Source organism: Balearica regulorum, chromosome 3 (assembly GCF_011004875.1).
Source record: "Balearica regulorum gibbericeps isolate bBalReg1 chromosome 3, bBalReg1.pri, whole genome shotgun sequence".
Classification (NCBI taxonomy): Eukaryota; Metazoa; Chordata; class Aves; order Gruiformes; family Gruidae; genus Balearica; species Balearica regulorum.
This window is the reverse complement of record NC_046186.1, coordinates 48,669,406-48,686,002: the sequence shown is the minus strand read 5'-3', so window position 1 is coordinate 48,686,002 and position 16,597 is coordinate 48,669,406. Positions and strand designations below refer to the sequence as shown.

At 36.6% G+C, this 16,597-nt stretch overlaps 1 protein-coding gene across 3 annotated transcripts in view; it reads left to right on the top strand.

The window, feature by feature from the left end:
- Positions 1 to 16,597, top strand: part of HACE1 (HECT domain and ankyrin repeat containing E3 ubiquitin protein ligase 1) — a 52,150-nt gene that overhangs the window by 22,765 nt on the left and 12,788 nt on the right. For all 3 annotated transcript variants that reach the window (XM_075747794.1, XM_075747793.1, XM_075747792.1), the window contains exons 12-18: positions 5,599 to 5,936; positions 8,755 to 8,823; positions 9,486 to 9,573; positions 11,337 to 11,448; positions 11,537 to 11,634; positions 11,826 to 11,913; positions 13,010 to 13,159. In XM_075747794.1, coding sequence (XP_075603909.1) covers positions 5,599 to 5,936; positions 8,755 to 8,823; positions 9,486 to 9,573; positions 11,337 to 11,448; positions 11,537 to 11,634; positions 11,826 to 11,913; positions 13,010 to 13,159 — 943 coding nt within the window. The remainder of the gene's footprint in view (positions 1 to 5,598; positions 5,937 to 8,754; positions 8,824 to 9,485; positions 9,574 to 11,336; positions 11,449 to 11,536; positions 11,635 to 11,825; positions 11,914 to 13,009; positions 13,160 to 16,597) is intronic.

The window sequence follows — 16,597 nt, the reverse complement described above, 5'->3', positions numbered from 1 at the left end:
GACCACTGATGCACATCTCATCTTATGATTTCTGTTTATTTCTTGTTTAATGTATTGTTTATTAGATGTTGAAGGCTTAGTTACCCAGCTGATTTTGGTAAACTTTGTTTTTATTGCTATTATTTTGTTTAAGAGTGTAGTAATATGAAAATATGATAATATTGATATCATAGATTGTATTAATGTAATTTCAAAATGGTATTTGGAGAATCATTGGGAGTTCTGATCATTCAATTTTATCCAGCTTCACCAGATAAATGGAAATAATTGAGTTTGTAATATGTTCATTGTTCTCACTGTGATCATGAAGTTTTTTCCCAAGTTGTTCCTGAATTTTATTATTACATGCTTTGAAACATACCAGCTTACTACCACCCTCACAAAGTTATTGATTTATAGCTGTTTTCAAACACTTACTTTAGGTGCTTGCCACTTAGATATTTAATTCCTGAAGGTGGGGTTTTTTTATACTTGTTGGTTGAGAAATCGCTCTGTAGGAAATCATACCTTGCCTTTCTGTAAAGCAGTTCCAGTTTCCTGTGTGCCACTTAATCTGCATTGAATACATAGCCAACAAACTATTCAGACCACCTAAATGATAACAACTGAAGGGCAGTCTCTTTTTTTCCTGTCTCATTCCATCCTCTTGTATAGCACAGTTCGTATCACCAAATTTAGATGCCAGTGATTACATGAGAATTTTCCTCTACCTTTGCATTTCTTGCGAGGGGTTCTGAAAATGATATTTTGAAACTACTGCCTTTATTTGATGATATGTGTTCATCAGGTTACTTCTAATGACTTTCAAGACAGCTATATTGATAAGGTCATGAAAGATCATACTCTAATTTCAGCTACACTTAGTTTCATAGCTTGGTTTTTTTTTTCCCTTTCTTCTCAGAAAGAAGAAAAGCATTAGACTATTTAAAAAACAAGCACAAGTGTTTGTTTTTTTCTGGTAGCAAAATAGTTTTAATAACAATGTATATAATGAATATAAAACTAGTGCTTGAGTATGAAAAATACAGTGTGCAAAATGTAATGCATTGGACAGTATGCAATGCAATAATTGTCCTTTAGAGTTGTTCACTAAAATATGTTGAGCTAGATTGGCACACTGTGAGTTTAACCAAATTTCCATTTCCAAAAAACAAAAGCCCTACCCAAATCACAGGAATAATTTTATTAAAGACACCATTTTGTAACAGTTTTAATAAAAATTGGTTTAAATATATGAGATTAAATAACAAGCAGATGTTACATGCATTTAATAGAGGAACTATCTGTAGCGAGATCTTCTGTTACCTTTCTGTGTAGGTATTCTGCTACATTTTTTTTCTTCAAGGTGTTAGGAATAGCTGACCTCATCTCCTTGCATTTTGTGTTTGCTTATAGCCCAAAAAAGGGGGGGGAAGGTTTCATGCTTTTCATCTCCAGGTCATTTCAGAATTCACGATAAAGCAAACAAAAACATTCAATTGCAATTTATGAAGGAAATTGTATTTCAGTAGAATTACTTATCTGTGTGCCCAAACTACTTAGCATGCTGAAAGAATTGTTTTTTCAATTTAGTATGGAGTTAAGAGTCTTTTGCAGTAGACTTACATTACACAACTGGCATGGTTGTCCCAAAAAATAGCAGTAATTCTTAACTGTGTAAAACCAACGTTTATGGTTTTTAATAAATGAGAAAAATATATACCACTATTGCATTAGCTAACAAAACAAAAATTTCAGGATGACTTTGAAATTATTGTTGCTGCTATTTTAGTTTAGTTATTTTAGAAGTACTAAAACTGAGGCAGCCCTTCAGTAGGGCTGCTGTTGTCTTTGTGGTATTTTTAAGATTGATTTAAATTTCAAACTCAAAAATAGAAGACTGCTGATGAGAACTTAGTCTTGTTTGGGAGTGGGGCACACTGGTCTGGCAACGCTAAATTAATCTTTAGTTGTGGTTGGATTAGCCTGTTCTTCCCTGAATTTACAGTAACTGTGTAGTGGGAGGTGAGAGAGTGTTCCGAGTCGATTGGATGACTTCCCATTCTCTCTTATTCCTACCTTCCCTTTCCTTTTTCTTTTTTGTCCTTTCCTTGAAAACGTGGTTGTGATGATCCTTTTCACCTTTTGGGAGAAGGGAATAAAGCCCACTATAGATTATTACAATGATATGGAGGCTACTTGAAGACCTGGCAGTTGTATGTCTTCATTGGTACCAGTACTGGCATGTGGGACATGCAGGTCAGTGACAAAGAACTCCTTTTCTGGTTTTTGTTTTATTTGAGTTTTCTTGGATATAGACTGTGTAACTGTTTTGTACAGAAACCACAGAGGTTGCTGCCCCAAAACGGGAGCTAAATCTGTATTTAAAAAGTCAACATGGAACTTAAAGATTTTAAATTTGAGATCCATATAGAAAATTTAAGAGGAAAGTAGCTTTAAACTGGAGTTTGCTGCTCATCTTAAAGTTCAGTTGTGGGAATAAATGTTATAGATAATTTGAATTTTGGTACAGATTTTATGGGGAAAAACAAGTCTCTCAAATTACTTGTTCATGTCCCGTGTAAGGTCTTCAGTACTTTCCAGAGCACAGGAAAGTGATAAAGGTCACCACCCACTTTTTTCAAATGCTGTTTATTTGTGTGAGTGAAGACCTCCAGATACTGACTTTTCTTCTATATAGGAAGCTAATCTGTTGTTTAATACTGTCTTTTTTCAGTAATGGACCTAGAAACTTTTATCTGGGGAGGTCTGAGGGGGATCCTTGTGGGATGTGCGGAGGAACATTATCAGGCCTTATTAGATCCAAATAGATCTGTACCTGATTACCTTTGAAGATGTAATTCATAACTCCTTTTAAAAAGCTGGTGCAAAAGCATATTTTATCCAGTATAAGAAATGAAAAACTTTCTGCTGACTTTTTTCTTAATGCTATGTTAAGGTTTTTTGTATTAGTATACTAACTGAACATATTGTCGCTAATCTAGCTTGGAAGGGGTTGAAAATGTGCATATATCTTGATCTGAGGGTACTGAGGAATGCTATTGCTTGACAAGAAAATCACAGGGCCGTCTTTGTATTACTGAAGTTCCTTGTACACAATTCATTACGGGTCTGGTCAGTTCAGGCTTATCCAAATGCTTTAAAGTGGAAACACTAGCTGATTGAGACACACTCTTGTACTGATCTTGCAAGAAACAAAAAAGTAATTGAATTTTGACACCCAGTCATGAAACAAGCTGCTGCTAACTCAAATGAGATCCTACCAGTGAGAAACTTTATGAATAGTAATTTTGACTGGGTTTACATTCATTACTTTTTCATGTATTGCTCTTCCAATTGCTGTTCAGTATGATCACCTTAGGGAAACTTGCTGCAAATTCTCCCTGTCTAGTTGAACAAAGTTGGGAAGCTCGTAACATTTTTCCCTCATTTCAGATACTATTGATTTCTAGAATTGAATTGACTTCTCTGCTGTGACACAGTCACTTCATGGATTAGTGATCTCCTGCTCCCTTTCTCTTAAAAGACTTTTGCTCCAATGTCACAGTTTGAATATTAGTTTGATTTCTAGTGTCTTGCTTTCTAGATGGGTAAAGAGGAAGGTGTTGCATAGCTAAATCCTTGCATTTGAGAAATGAGGTGTGCAGCTGTAAAAGCTTGGTACTTGATCACACTCAGATGTCACTTTTCTGGAAAGTGAGATGTGAAAACTGAGGGTTGAGTGGAGGTTTGTGTTCAATATGCAATTCATGGTAAGAAATGACTCAAGAATGCTGACTTGTAGTTTTGAAAAAGTGTTGCTAGTGGTTTGATTGACCATGTCCATATTAAGCTTGAAAAGGTCTGGTCATGCATGCTAACATAAAATGCTGACAGCCATGGATATGGAGGTGGTAGGCAATATTTAGAGGAGTGCTTTATGTCCTGAAGTTAGACTCAAAAAAAAGAAAGTGGAATGTTGAAGTTGTTATGCTTGACTACACTGTTGAATGAGTTTGTGATCAGAACCTCTGAAAAACTAACTTTGGAAAAACAAATCAGTCGCAAGAGTTCTGAAAGGCTTGCTAAGTCTGTGTGAAATAAAAGGCAAAACACAAGATATCAGCGGGAAAACAGTGTCTGGCAAGCTAAGCATTGAAAAGTTGGGAGAAGAAAACCATATTTTAGCATTTTAGTAATAACTACCTAGTTGCTTGTGAGTTATGTGTTAAGAACACAGCTGCATTTTTGTTCTTCCATGTATTCAATGAATCCTATTTTCCGTTTTTCTACATTACGTTTTGTGGTGAAGGTGTGCCAGGTGGGTCTTGGAAAGAAGCTAACTTGGTCCTGTATGGCAGACATTTACAAAGAAAATGGTACCTACACTGGAAGTGTTCAGGTCACCATCTAGAGAAATGTGTGGTTGCTAGGAGTACAAGGGTTAGGTGAGTATCATACAGTATGTTGAGCAAAGCCTACCAGTCTTAGCGATCAGGCTGGCTTTCCCCAGACTTCTTACTGGGGAAAAAAATGGAAGCATAAATGGTTGCCTTTAAAAATCAAGGCAACTTTAGAAGATGAGAACATAATTTTCAGTATCTGTTAAGTCTTTGGATGCTTTAATTGGTGAAAAACGTGTATGTAACAGTAAAGTATGGAAAAAGGAGTGCATTTAGAAGTTCATTCTTACTTTTGGAATGCTATGAAAGACTTGAGTCAGAATTGCCTCCCTGTAGGATACACCTTCCTGTGCTCACTAGACTGCGTATTTGTGACACGTCCCCATAAACACCATTAAGTCACAGCACAGTCAGCTCTTCTGTTTTTTGAAATGCTCATGAGAAAGCCACAGGTGTCTCAGCACTTTGTCCTCTGTAGTAGGCCTGCACCTCAGAGCAAATGTGTAATGATGGAATTGTACCATGTTTCAATTATATTGGTTTTAAGCTGGCGGTAGTGAATAAAGACTGACTTTGTTAAAATGAAATTTATAGCTTTAAAAATTGATACATGATTCTACTGATACTAGTTTCTATTTCATACATCTAGGTATTTGTGACCCTTACTCTAAGACATCTGAGATACTATCAAAATGAGCTGTATGAGCTCACACTATGCATAAAGCGTATCTTACTAGATATCTAAATGAGTCTGAATCTCAGTGGCGTTGTCTGGGGTTTGCTCCATTTACCTGGTAGAGGGAGCTTCTTTGGCCAAGGCCTTAAAGAACTGACATGCTCTTATTCTGGAAACTCAACGTGTGTATTACTGTCTCTCTGCTTGACTGCAGCAATTGGGCAGTAGTGTGCTGTGTAACAACCATGAAGCCAAACTCTGTTAAACAGTTCAGTGTTTCACTCTTTCTAAATTACTTTATTCAGTCTGCTGCTTGATCATTTTCCTTCTACGTGAAATTTTCTCTTTGTGCTCTATGGCTACAAGTACAGAATTTTTTATGAGGATTTGACTCTTATCTCTAACATGACTTCTAAAGGATCATTTAAAGCTTTTAAATGTGCATGATATTTATTTGCCTTAAGAGGATTATCACAGCATTAATATTATCTAATGTTGACATGTCCCTTTTCTGTCTGTCTTTGCACATGTTTATTGCAGCCGCTGGAACTGCTCTGGCATTCTCTAGATGAATGGCTTGTTCTTATAGCCACAGAGCTGATGAAAAACAAAAGGGACTCTGCCAACATTACTTCCATTTTACTGAAGCAAAAAGGACCAGATCACCAGGATGGTACTCCTATGCCTTCCTTTGCTGCTGCAGGAACTGAGGGCAGAAAAGAGCTACCCAGTGATGCTGGCGAGTCGAAAACATATGATGTTGCTGGGAAGCAGGAAGCTTGTGCTGATTGCCAGGATGTTATCTCCATGACAGCAAACAGGCTAAGTGCTGTCATTCAAGCTTTTTATATGTGCTGCTCCTGTCAGATGCCTCAGGGGTAAGGAGGGGATCCTGTTTGTTGCCAAAACTGTTACCGTTTTAAAATCATATATGCTTTCTTGGAAGAGCATTGGTGCTGACCAGATTATATTAGTGACAGTCAAGGGTATGCTTTCTAATGCTTTCACTGGTTCAATTATTTGAATGGGGTTTTTTTTCTGGCTTTAATAGCACCAGACAGCAATTTCATATTTTCCATAGTGCTGCTGTTTGTGAATGTAACTGCACTGGGGCAGCTTTTGTATTGAATGTCTAATGGTTCTTTTTTATCATGTGAGATGCTTGCAGGAAATGTAATTTTGATCTCTTGAAACTTAGCTGTTTCTGCTGTTGTTCTTGATGTGAAATTATCCTTAAATTTAATGTGATTATCCAAAACCAGCTATAAGCTCAGGAAAAAAAAAAGTGAATTATCTTTGTATATGAAGATGACAGCTGGGGCAAAACTTATTTGGCTACATTGCAGAGGTTTGTAACAAGGAGACTTCAATCTCAAAGTAATGTTCACTTGGAATCCTGTCCCGGGCTGACAAACATAGTCAAGTCATACAAGGAGAGGATCCTTTGACCCCCTTGAGTAGAGGATAAGGCAGGTATGGTGGTTATTACAAGCTCCCTGAGGAATCTGGAAGCAAGGTTCCCATTAGGTGGTAACTCTTAGTTATTCCCAGCCACTGGAAGGGTTTTTCTTTCTCTGCCAAACCTAGTGGAATAAAAGCTTTCAGGTCGGCCAGTACTGTTTGTCTTGGAGCACGCTCCTCTGTGGACACTTGGAAGGTGATCTGGGGATCAGCAAATTCCACAAGCACCTCAGTACTTTTAATTTTACTCCACCTTGAAAAAGGAACTGCTAGTTAGCCATTTCCCTTGAAATCTTCATCAAAGCCTGCTAAGATAAAGTGCTAGTGAAGTGTTATGTACAGCAGCCAAATGAAAAGCAGGAATGTTAGTAGAAGTGATTAAGTACATTTCCCCCCCGCCAAGTTTATCTCTTTATACCAAGATTCAGTTGGAGAGGTGACTGTCTCCCTGTGTCCAGGTGACTTGATGATGGGCCTTGCCCAATGAGTCTGTCTCTGTGCATAATTTACACTTCAGATTAGGAAGAACTCCCATGGATACTACATAAGTTTAAATCAAGAGTTATCACAGAAGCCGGGAGAGTAACAACTGTTTCAGTGACAACTGGGAGAACTCCCTGGGATGCAGGAAAGTAAGGCAGAGTACACTTGAATTCTGTGTTGCTTTAGGGCTTTTCAGAACTGCCTAGAGAAGTAAAAAGATCTGAGACTTACTCTGTTTTATTGAAGTTCTCATATTAGGAGGAGTAAATGGCACAACGGTGTAACTCAATGCTGCTGCTGTCTTGAAATAACGTTTGAAATTATAAAAAAATGACATTTTCAGACAAAAGAATTTAAAATGGCTCTAATTTTAGATTTGAGTGTCTTTATGTTTAATGGAGGAGAGTAAACAGAGCTCATAGTTTTCCATTGTTCCTAATATTCATACAATAAAGATGGCATTTCATGCTTAAATGGAAAATTAGCTGGTTAACATTTGAAATATTGAAGTTATTTTATTTTACTTCCCACGATTGTTATTTCAGTATATTAACAAAGTATGTCTAGATTCAATATCAGCATTTGCAGAAGAAAAACAAAGTTCCAAGTTTTCAGCATCGAAACTGACGAGTGTATCCTAAGTTTTTTTTCTCTGTATATTGCATCTTACAGCTTGTGTGCCAATTCACAGGTAGAGTTAGTTCATTTCCTTTCAGGGAAGACCTTTAGTTGTCTAATACTTTCAGATCATCTCTCAAAGAGAAAGCATGTTTAAAATGTTCATTTTTGGTCTCTGGAAGATTTTATGTGCTTGTTTTGTTTTTTTGTGCGGATGAGGGGAACCATATGGTGAAACTTGTTTCTTCAAAACAGAGTAAGGGAAAGGAGGAAAATAGCTCAGTTTATATAAAATGAGCAGATCTTTTTTAAATTGGTGTGGGGAACAGGAATGGTTCTAGGATTGTTATCCTGGACTTCTTAAAGTACTATTTTTCACAGTCTTTTGAGGCACTTGATAAGAGGGTTTTATCCTTGATGGCAAGTATTCGTTAGCTTTTGCTGAAGGTAAAAGATACAATTAAGAATTTCTCATTTTAAAAACAATGCAGAACATAGATGTAGATAAATGGAGTAAAATTTGCACCCAAGTTAACCCTTCCCTTGTTCTCCAGATATATAGGAGAAAAAAGAAAATTCTATACTAGTGTATGAGGTGCTTGCCTGGCAAGTAGTTTTGTTATTTCATAAAGCCATTAAATACCACCTTGCCCCCCATTATTAAGTTTGCTCAGCTTGTAATGTTATTTCCTTCTGGCTCCCTTCCTCACTTGCTACAATTCACAAGGTGCATGGTGGGAGTTTTATACAATGAACAAGAATATAGAACAATGTGCTTAAGTGTATTGTGCCTATAATATCAGTCCTTCCATATATATGTGTTTCCATTGTTGTATTGAAAGCTGGAAGGATTCAGTAGAAAAATGTGTATCGCCATTAGTTTGAGCTTTTTTTGTTCATACAGTTAATAACAGTTAGTGGGCAGGTTACTTGACCTTCTTGATTACTGGCATTTTTGCCTTTTTTGTTAGTTTATTATGAAATCTTAATGCTGCTGAGTATTTCATTTCATGATTGACTACTTAAACATCAGTTTCTATTTGCATAGTAGTTTATTTAAAAAAAATAAATTGTGTAATTCAAATTCTTTTCAACTTCATTAACCAAAAGCATCTTATGATTTTCTTTGAACAGGATGACATCGCCTCGTTTTATAGAATTCGTCTGTAAACATGATGATGTCCTTAAGTGTTTTGTTAACCGGTAAGCTTCAAGAAATATGGAATTTCTAATTTATTGTTTCCCCCCAAAAATAATTCAAAGTCCTATTTTTCCTCTTACTGAGTTGTATTTTTAAGTTATTGTTGTGACATTTGTACCATATGCACTTTAATGGTCCTGCCAAATTCAAGGGAGTGTATATTAATGATTCAGTGCTCAGGCTTACCTGAACTCTTCCACATATGTAAACGATCCTTTTATAAGATTGTGTGAGATTTCGTGAACAAAATCTTTTTCACAGAGTAGCAGAATAATTTCCTTAACGGCTGCTTTCCTCATCTTTGTTCCAAATAAAGCCTTCCCTTTTGAGGCAGATGAAAACTTTCATTCATCCTCAAATGTGTTACACTTAATGACTTCTTAAAGGACTCTAAACCGTCTTTGTACACTTGCCTATTTCCAGAGTTTCTCTGGAACTGCCCCGTTTATACCTTCCGCCTGGACAGCTGCTTGTAATCCTCCATGTTCAAAGGATGAGGTAGTATAAGTCATTTGGCAACAAGAGTTAGGAAAACATTATGAAATAGTCTGTTGGAACTTTTCTATATGACTAATTGCATTGTCTTTTTATGTAGACTTTATGTATCATGAAGCATTAGTATTAGATCTCTGACTAACAGGCTTCTAACCTATTTTTCTTTCAGAAATCCCAAAATAATTTTTGATCACTTTCATTTTCTTCTTGAGTGTCCTGAACTAATGTCCAGATTTATGCACATCATAAAAGCTCAGGTAAATGTCAGGAGATGCTTAGTTACAACTTCTATGAATATAAAGAGGTGTTTTGTTTAAAAATAATAATATTTTTTAAAAATCCATTTGGGGACTGTGGAGGAACTAAATGTGGCCTCCAGTGCTTGTTGTGAATCTGGGATATTGAAAGATCAGATTATGGCAGCCAGATTTCTGTACTTCTAATTCTTTGAAATACATGTGTAAGTCCTTTTGAGATGACCAATGTTAAATGTCTTGCAAGTCCAACTTTCAGTTAATCAGAGTTAATTTTCTATTATTAAATCTATTTGTGCACATCTAATAGATTGAGCTTTACTGTGCTTTTTCCCTGATTGACTTACGTTTTGAAGCAAACCAGAGGATACACCACTATTAGTTATTTGGCCATAGTTAACTAGTGGCAGCTCCTTCAGTGAAATGTCATATTGTCTTGTTACCCTTTGCTCTGTTTCCTACCATTTCCTTTTGGTTTTGCTTTGGTTGTTGGGTGGTTTGTTTTTTTTTGGGGTTTTTTTTTTTTGAGTAAAATCCTGATGTCTTGCATAACCTAAACTTCTCAGTTTAAGGCAGGACATGAATTCAAGACTGAAGAGTTACTCTAGGGAAGACTAGTGTAGTTAAGTGGAAAAATTAGCAAGCAAACCCCTGTATGGAAGTCTGCTACTTTAAGATGTGTTAAGCATCTACCACATTTTCATCACTTTTAAAAGATTATGATTGTCTACATGTTGCTCAGAGATGTGCTCAGCGTATTTGTTCTATTATAAATTAAGATGATCTTTGGGCAATAATGATCTATTTGGAACTCCTTCGTTTAGCACACACTGTTATACTTTTGCTTTATTCTGTATTAGAAAGCTTCCTTACATTAAAATGTCTTGGTCAAAGACAGAATTTGCTCAAAACAAAGGTAAAATTCCTCTAACCAATGAGAACTCCCGCTCCCTGTAAATAATTGTGGAGGGTCTGTTCCAAAAGCTTTATTTCTTTAGTTGTGAACAGTACTGTGCCTTTATTTTTAGATGCACATTGGTTTTGGTAATCCAGTTTTGTTTTTAGGGCATGGTGTAGGTGTATTGTTTACTCATTGTTTGATTGAAATGTATGTTTTTTGAAATTCATTACCTATGAATAATGAAGAAACCCTGAGAACTGATACCCTGTTTGTTAGGTCAACTAAAGGTACATGCCGTGAATCATGATAGATGAGAGGCATGCTTGTGCAATTTCTGTCTCAGAACTACAAAATGTCAATCTAAATAATGAGTCAAGCTAGGACCTTCTCACCTAGGAATTGCTTTGGAAGGTTTCTGATTCCTTTGAACTGGTTTTTATTGCCAATGAAGTGTACTACAAATATGACTTGTTTATATCATTTGTGCTTCTGTGCTCAGCTGTGGTTGATAATCAGTAGTGTTACAGAAGCCAGTGACTCATGACTTATCTAGATTCCTTTTGCCCCTGCCCTGAAAGAAGTTTGGTGCTATTCTTCTCCTGCGTGGTGACCTCTGGCAGCTATTTCTGGATAACTTGGTGGTTTAGTCTTTCTGCATACCAGACTTCAGCAAGCACTCAAAGGCATATCTAGTCCTTTCATCTTCCCAAAATACTCTATAGTGTACTGAGGTAGCACTGAGTCACTCTGCACATCTCAAAACTGAATCAAGAAGTATGCATAACCATTTTCCAGTCATGCTTATGAGAGAGGAATTACTCAGTTGAATGCATCTGTGTAATATTGTTTACCCCTTGTTTTGTAGCCATTTAAAGATCGCTGTGAATGGTTCTATGAACATCTGCATGCTGGGCAGACAGATTCGGACATGGTTCACAGGCCTGTCAATGAAAATGACATCCTTTTGGTCCACAGAGGTATTGTGTTATAAATGGAATGAATATATCTTTGAAATATGTTGAAATATAATGAATTAACATAAATTAATTGGGGCTTTGTATTTAGATTCTATTTTTAGGAGTAGCTGTGAAGTTGTGTCTAAAGCAAATTGTGCAAAACTAAAGCAGGGGATTGCTGTGAGATTTCATGGAGAAGAAGGCATGGTGGGTACAATTGCATGGTTTTCCTTTATGGCATTTATATATGGAAATATTAATTCTCTTTCACAAGTATTGTTTTGAACTAAATCCTAATTTCAAATAAATTTATGCTTTATTAAGAAATAAGCATGGTTACCTATAACTGTGCAGTGAAAGTTCTATGTACTAATATGTTTTATTCTTTTGACATGCAGGGACAGGGTGTGGTGCGCGAGTGGTTTGATATCTTATCCAGTGAAATAGTTAACCCAGATTACGCCTTATTTACCCAGTCAGCTGATGGTATGTCTCTGCCTTTTTTTTTTCCTGATTTTAGTGTCACCTTTTATAAAAGCATTTTACAATCCAAGCAAAAAGTCACTTAATTGGTTTCAGAATATAAGATTGTTACTTTTTAAAGCAACACTGACAGAATTGATCTCATATATATATATCTGATGTATTCATTGTACATTTTTATCACTACAGATGAAATATTTTTCTTAATTTGAAGTTTCCTTGATTTTGTTCTCTCTTTTGTAAGAGGAGAATGAGTTGTTCGTCTTAATGAGTCCATGTTATTTCTGCCTAGTGGTAGAAGTATATAACACTTTGAGCAGTGTAGAAAGTGATTTCCTTTCTTCTGCATCTGCAAGGGAACTGTGGAGGTATTCCTTTATTTCCTTTTGTAAATCCACACATTCAATCGGTTAATTTTTGTGGTAAAACCAGATGTTGATCTCCACACGTCTGCCTTGTATTTGACTTTTTGTCTTTTGAGTGCTTCATATAAAGCAAAACTGTTATTGATAAAGATTTCACATCATCATCAGTGATAAATGTTTTGCTTTCTACCTTACAAAGTCTTGGGAAGTGGCAAGGAATTCAGTCAACAGCAGAGATATAGATTAGTTCCTGAAAGTTAAAAGGAAAAGTTCAGGTATGTCTGTTTGAGGCGGTCTTTTCCAAAGAGACCGGGACTGGACTCTCTCCTGGAGCCAGATGAAAGGAAGTAGATGCATTCTGATACTTCTTTGAGCATGTTCCCAAGTTCATGGAAGCATGGCCCATTAGAGTGAGCAAAACATGCACATGGCAATATAGTAAGATGGAGGACTGAATTTAGCAAATCAAGATTATCCTTATGTTGATAATAATTATTTCAGAGTGGTGCCTCAGAGAGTGGCTAAGCAGTATAATTCTAATAATGGAATGTCTCATTACATTCTAATACATTTCTTTGATGTCTTTTTGGTATAAACAAAAAACCCCAAACAATCTTCCAGAAACCCAAAATAAAACTCTTTCAGTAGTTTCAGATGCTTAGTGTATTTGATAAATATCAACTTTACTGGGGAAAAAAAAAGCCACGAAACCTGATAATCTTTTTATTTTATAGGAACAACTTTCCAGCCCAACAGCAACTCTTCTGTAAATCCAGATCATTTGAACTACTTCCGTTTTGCCGGCCAGATCCTGGGGCTTGCTCTGAATCACAGGCAGTTGGTGAACATCTACTTCACGAGGTCATTCTACAAACATATTCTTGGTATGATTTTATTAAAATCCTGTTTATTAGTCATAGCAGTTGTCTGAGCAGTAAACCTTTTTCCTTTTTTACTTTTGTGTATGTGTTAAAAGTGAAAAAGTCTTGGAAATTAATGTTTTGTTAATCTTTTATGTATATGAGAGTCACAACATGATATGGCAGTAATTGCTATTCCAGTCTGAGCCTCTCTTAGGAACTGTTATAGTTGCAAAATACAGAAATACATTAGCAAAACTATGTGGGAATTTTATACAGTTAGCAACTTTTAATAAAATAGCTAATCTTTCAATTTATATTTAAATATGAATCTTAAATTAAAAACAAGGAAGGCATCATTAATCTGTCTAAAACATAACCATATAATTTAGTTGTCTTTTAATGTTGCTGACTAGGAATGCCTGAAAGGCAGAGTAGTGCAACCAATTGTTTTTGTGGTGTATGCAATTCTTTGCATTATGGCTGTGAAATTCATCTGTCCTGCCATGTCATGTCATTCTTGAGAAATGAAAAGAGTTGTTCCCTACTTAGGGCAGACTTACAAACTTAATAATGTTTATGAACTGTGGCAATAATCTATCAGGCATTCTTTATTATGCCTGGAGTCCCTCAGTGGTGTAATATTTTTAGCAAGGTGAATCCGTACTGTTGCAAATCTCCCTGTCTACCCACTCCAACAAATACTACTTATTTCCTGAAACAGTGTTTCAGAACTAATGCAAGTTCATCCTGTCTTCTTCCTGAGGAAAGTTAAAAGTTAATGCATATGCTTACTGTAGCATTCAAGTGGATTGGTCAGAAGTCTTTATAAAAATTTAACTTTTCTTTTTAATAGAGAAGGATTGCTGTTAGCTGGTGGTGTCTGTGGTCTAGGGCTCTTCTCTGCTCTTCTTTGAGAACCTTTGTGCCTCTTGATTGTCGAACATGACACCCTTGTTCAGCATTGTCATGAAAAACTTTTCCTCTTGTATGACGATGTGATGGAAGGGTAAATTTCCTTTGCTTTCCTGTTGGTCCTCTAAGTACATAAATTCCTTTGCTGCTGCGTGCAGAATTTCCTTTGTGTTTAAGCACTATTCTTTAATCTTCTTTGGAAGTATAAGATGGCTTGATGTTGGAAGTTTTACTTTTCCTCAAAAAACACTCCTTTAAGACTTAGCAAGGTTTTCAAGGAATTGTTTGCATCTCACTCTGTTTTTCTGTAATCATTCTTTCTACCTGTGGTCATCTTGTGATGTTTGCTGAGTCCAGGACAAATCAACTCTCAACTTCAGATTTACTGTTTCTCTTCCTTGAAAGTGTTCAGGGAACACTGTTGCAGTTCATTGATGGTTCTTGACAAAGGGATGCATTTTACTTTTCTCCCTCAGTACCGAGGGGAAGAGAGTGACTGTGTACTGGGCTAGAGGCAACGGAGGACAGCCAACCTGAAGCAGCACTGTGTTGGCAGTGCCTCACTGGGCTTCCCTAGCCATTGATCTTCACATAGGAAAGCAATTTCAAAGCAGACATATCTTTTGCACAATTTGGCACTGACTTAACGGTTGGCCTCTGACATCAAGAGATTGCTCTGTTGGAGCAGAAGAATGACACTCACAGGCTGATCTCCATGTGATATATTCACAAATGAGAAAAACTTTTTTTTTCCTGCAGTTCAGCAACACTTTGAGAATTGCCAAGTGTTGCTCTTGTCGCCTCTTTTGGAAATGACTGTTAATGAATTTGGGTTCTTTACTAGTTTGACTCGTGACTATATACTGGATTTGCTGGTTACTGAAGTGACAAGACGACCTATTGTTTTGGAGGTTTTTTCCCCCCTGCTTTTTTCTCACTTTGCTAGAGTAACTATTGCAAATCAAACAACAGTGAGTAGTCTCTGTTAATAAGATCTCACCAGTCCCTGTTAATAAGGTCTTGTTCTGTTGAACAGGCATCCTGGAACTCTCTAGAGGTTTGTACACACTCAACTTCTCTAAGTTTAAAAGGTTCACAGGTTTTTATCACTTCTTATTACTTATCAGACAGAGAACTAGGAAACCTAAACCTTCACTTCCCAAAGTAGTTGCTTTTTCTGCCTCACAGTGGTTTATTTAAACCTTTCCAAGGCCTTTTCCCTCAGCTTTGTGTACCTCCTCCCTTCTTGCTTAAGGAACCTGAGTTGCACAGCAGCAGATGCTCCTGTGGGGTTTTTGGTTTATTTTTGTTTCAGGTTCAGCTGTGGCTTATGCTGACTGTTGTTCATGTCAAATACAAGTTACCAGGTTACAAACATAGAGATTCCCTTCAGCTACTTGTCAGGCCTTCAGTAATTGACTATGAAATCTTTCGAAGCCTGAGACCGTTTCCATTCCTGTTGTTTCTCACCTTGCACGGAGATCCTTGTTTTCTGTCACCTTCCCTGTTGGTGGCACTAAATCCACCAGTTGTGTGGTAAGACCTCCTTTATCTGAGGAACAGTGTGAACCTCTTTCAAAGGAATTCTTCTCTTTAGTCAACAGACATGATGTGGAAGTGCCTTAATTAGAAGCTGAAACCTGTATGAACCAACGTGACTACTTTTTTGAGACTCAGGTGGGTGCACCACCTTTTTTCACTGTGATGAATTGAGATCTTTCTGCAGCAATATCTGGTAGGCATGGAAAGATCACCAGCATAAGTGATGACCCAGCTAACACACAACTAATGTGCTTTATAAGATATTAGAAATGTAGCTTGCATGATTTTTTTTTGTGTGCTGTGAAATCAAACACTATTCCATAGATCTTCATGTTTATTAGGTCTGCATTCTATTACAGATGTAAAACTGAGGCAGAAATATAGTCAGAAATTAATAAGGCATCTTAGATTCTTTTTTTCTCGAACTTCCTATCTGTCTGCCTTCTGCTTAAACAGGGGAGGAGAAGATAGTTTCACTAGTGCTGTTGTCCATTTACTTTGTATTTTTTCTAAGGAGCCAATTACTTTTCTGTTTGGAAAAGGAAACTTCCACCTCCAACCCACAAAGACACATAGCAGATAAATTCCTAACTGTGCTATCTGCTGTTAGATTTAAGCCCCTTCTTTCATGGTATAATAGAAAATACTCCTTGAAATGGCATAAACAAAAGCAAAAATTAATTTCTAGGTCAGTGTATTTTGAGCTGGAAGCTTTAAATCCTTGAATACTTAACTGAACTTGTCTCAGAGCTTACCTGTATCATCTTTTTGAAGTTCTGTGTTGCACAGAAATACCTGTTTATCACAATTATGCCAAGATTTCTCTTCCTTTTGAAACTACTGGTACCTTAAGGGTATAGCAAGATAAATATACATAGTATTTCTTGGGATTCAAATTTTGTCCTGATAAATCTGACAGAGCTTCTTTTATAACTGCCTTGCCTTGAGTCTATTGATTGGTAAAATATCTGTCAAGCAAATGAGTGAGGCTTAGTGCTTTGGTCT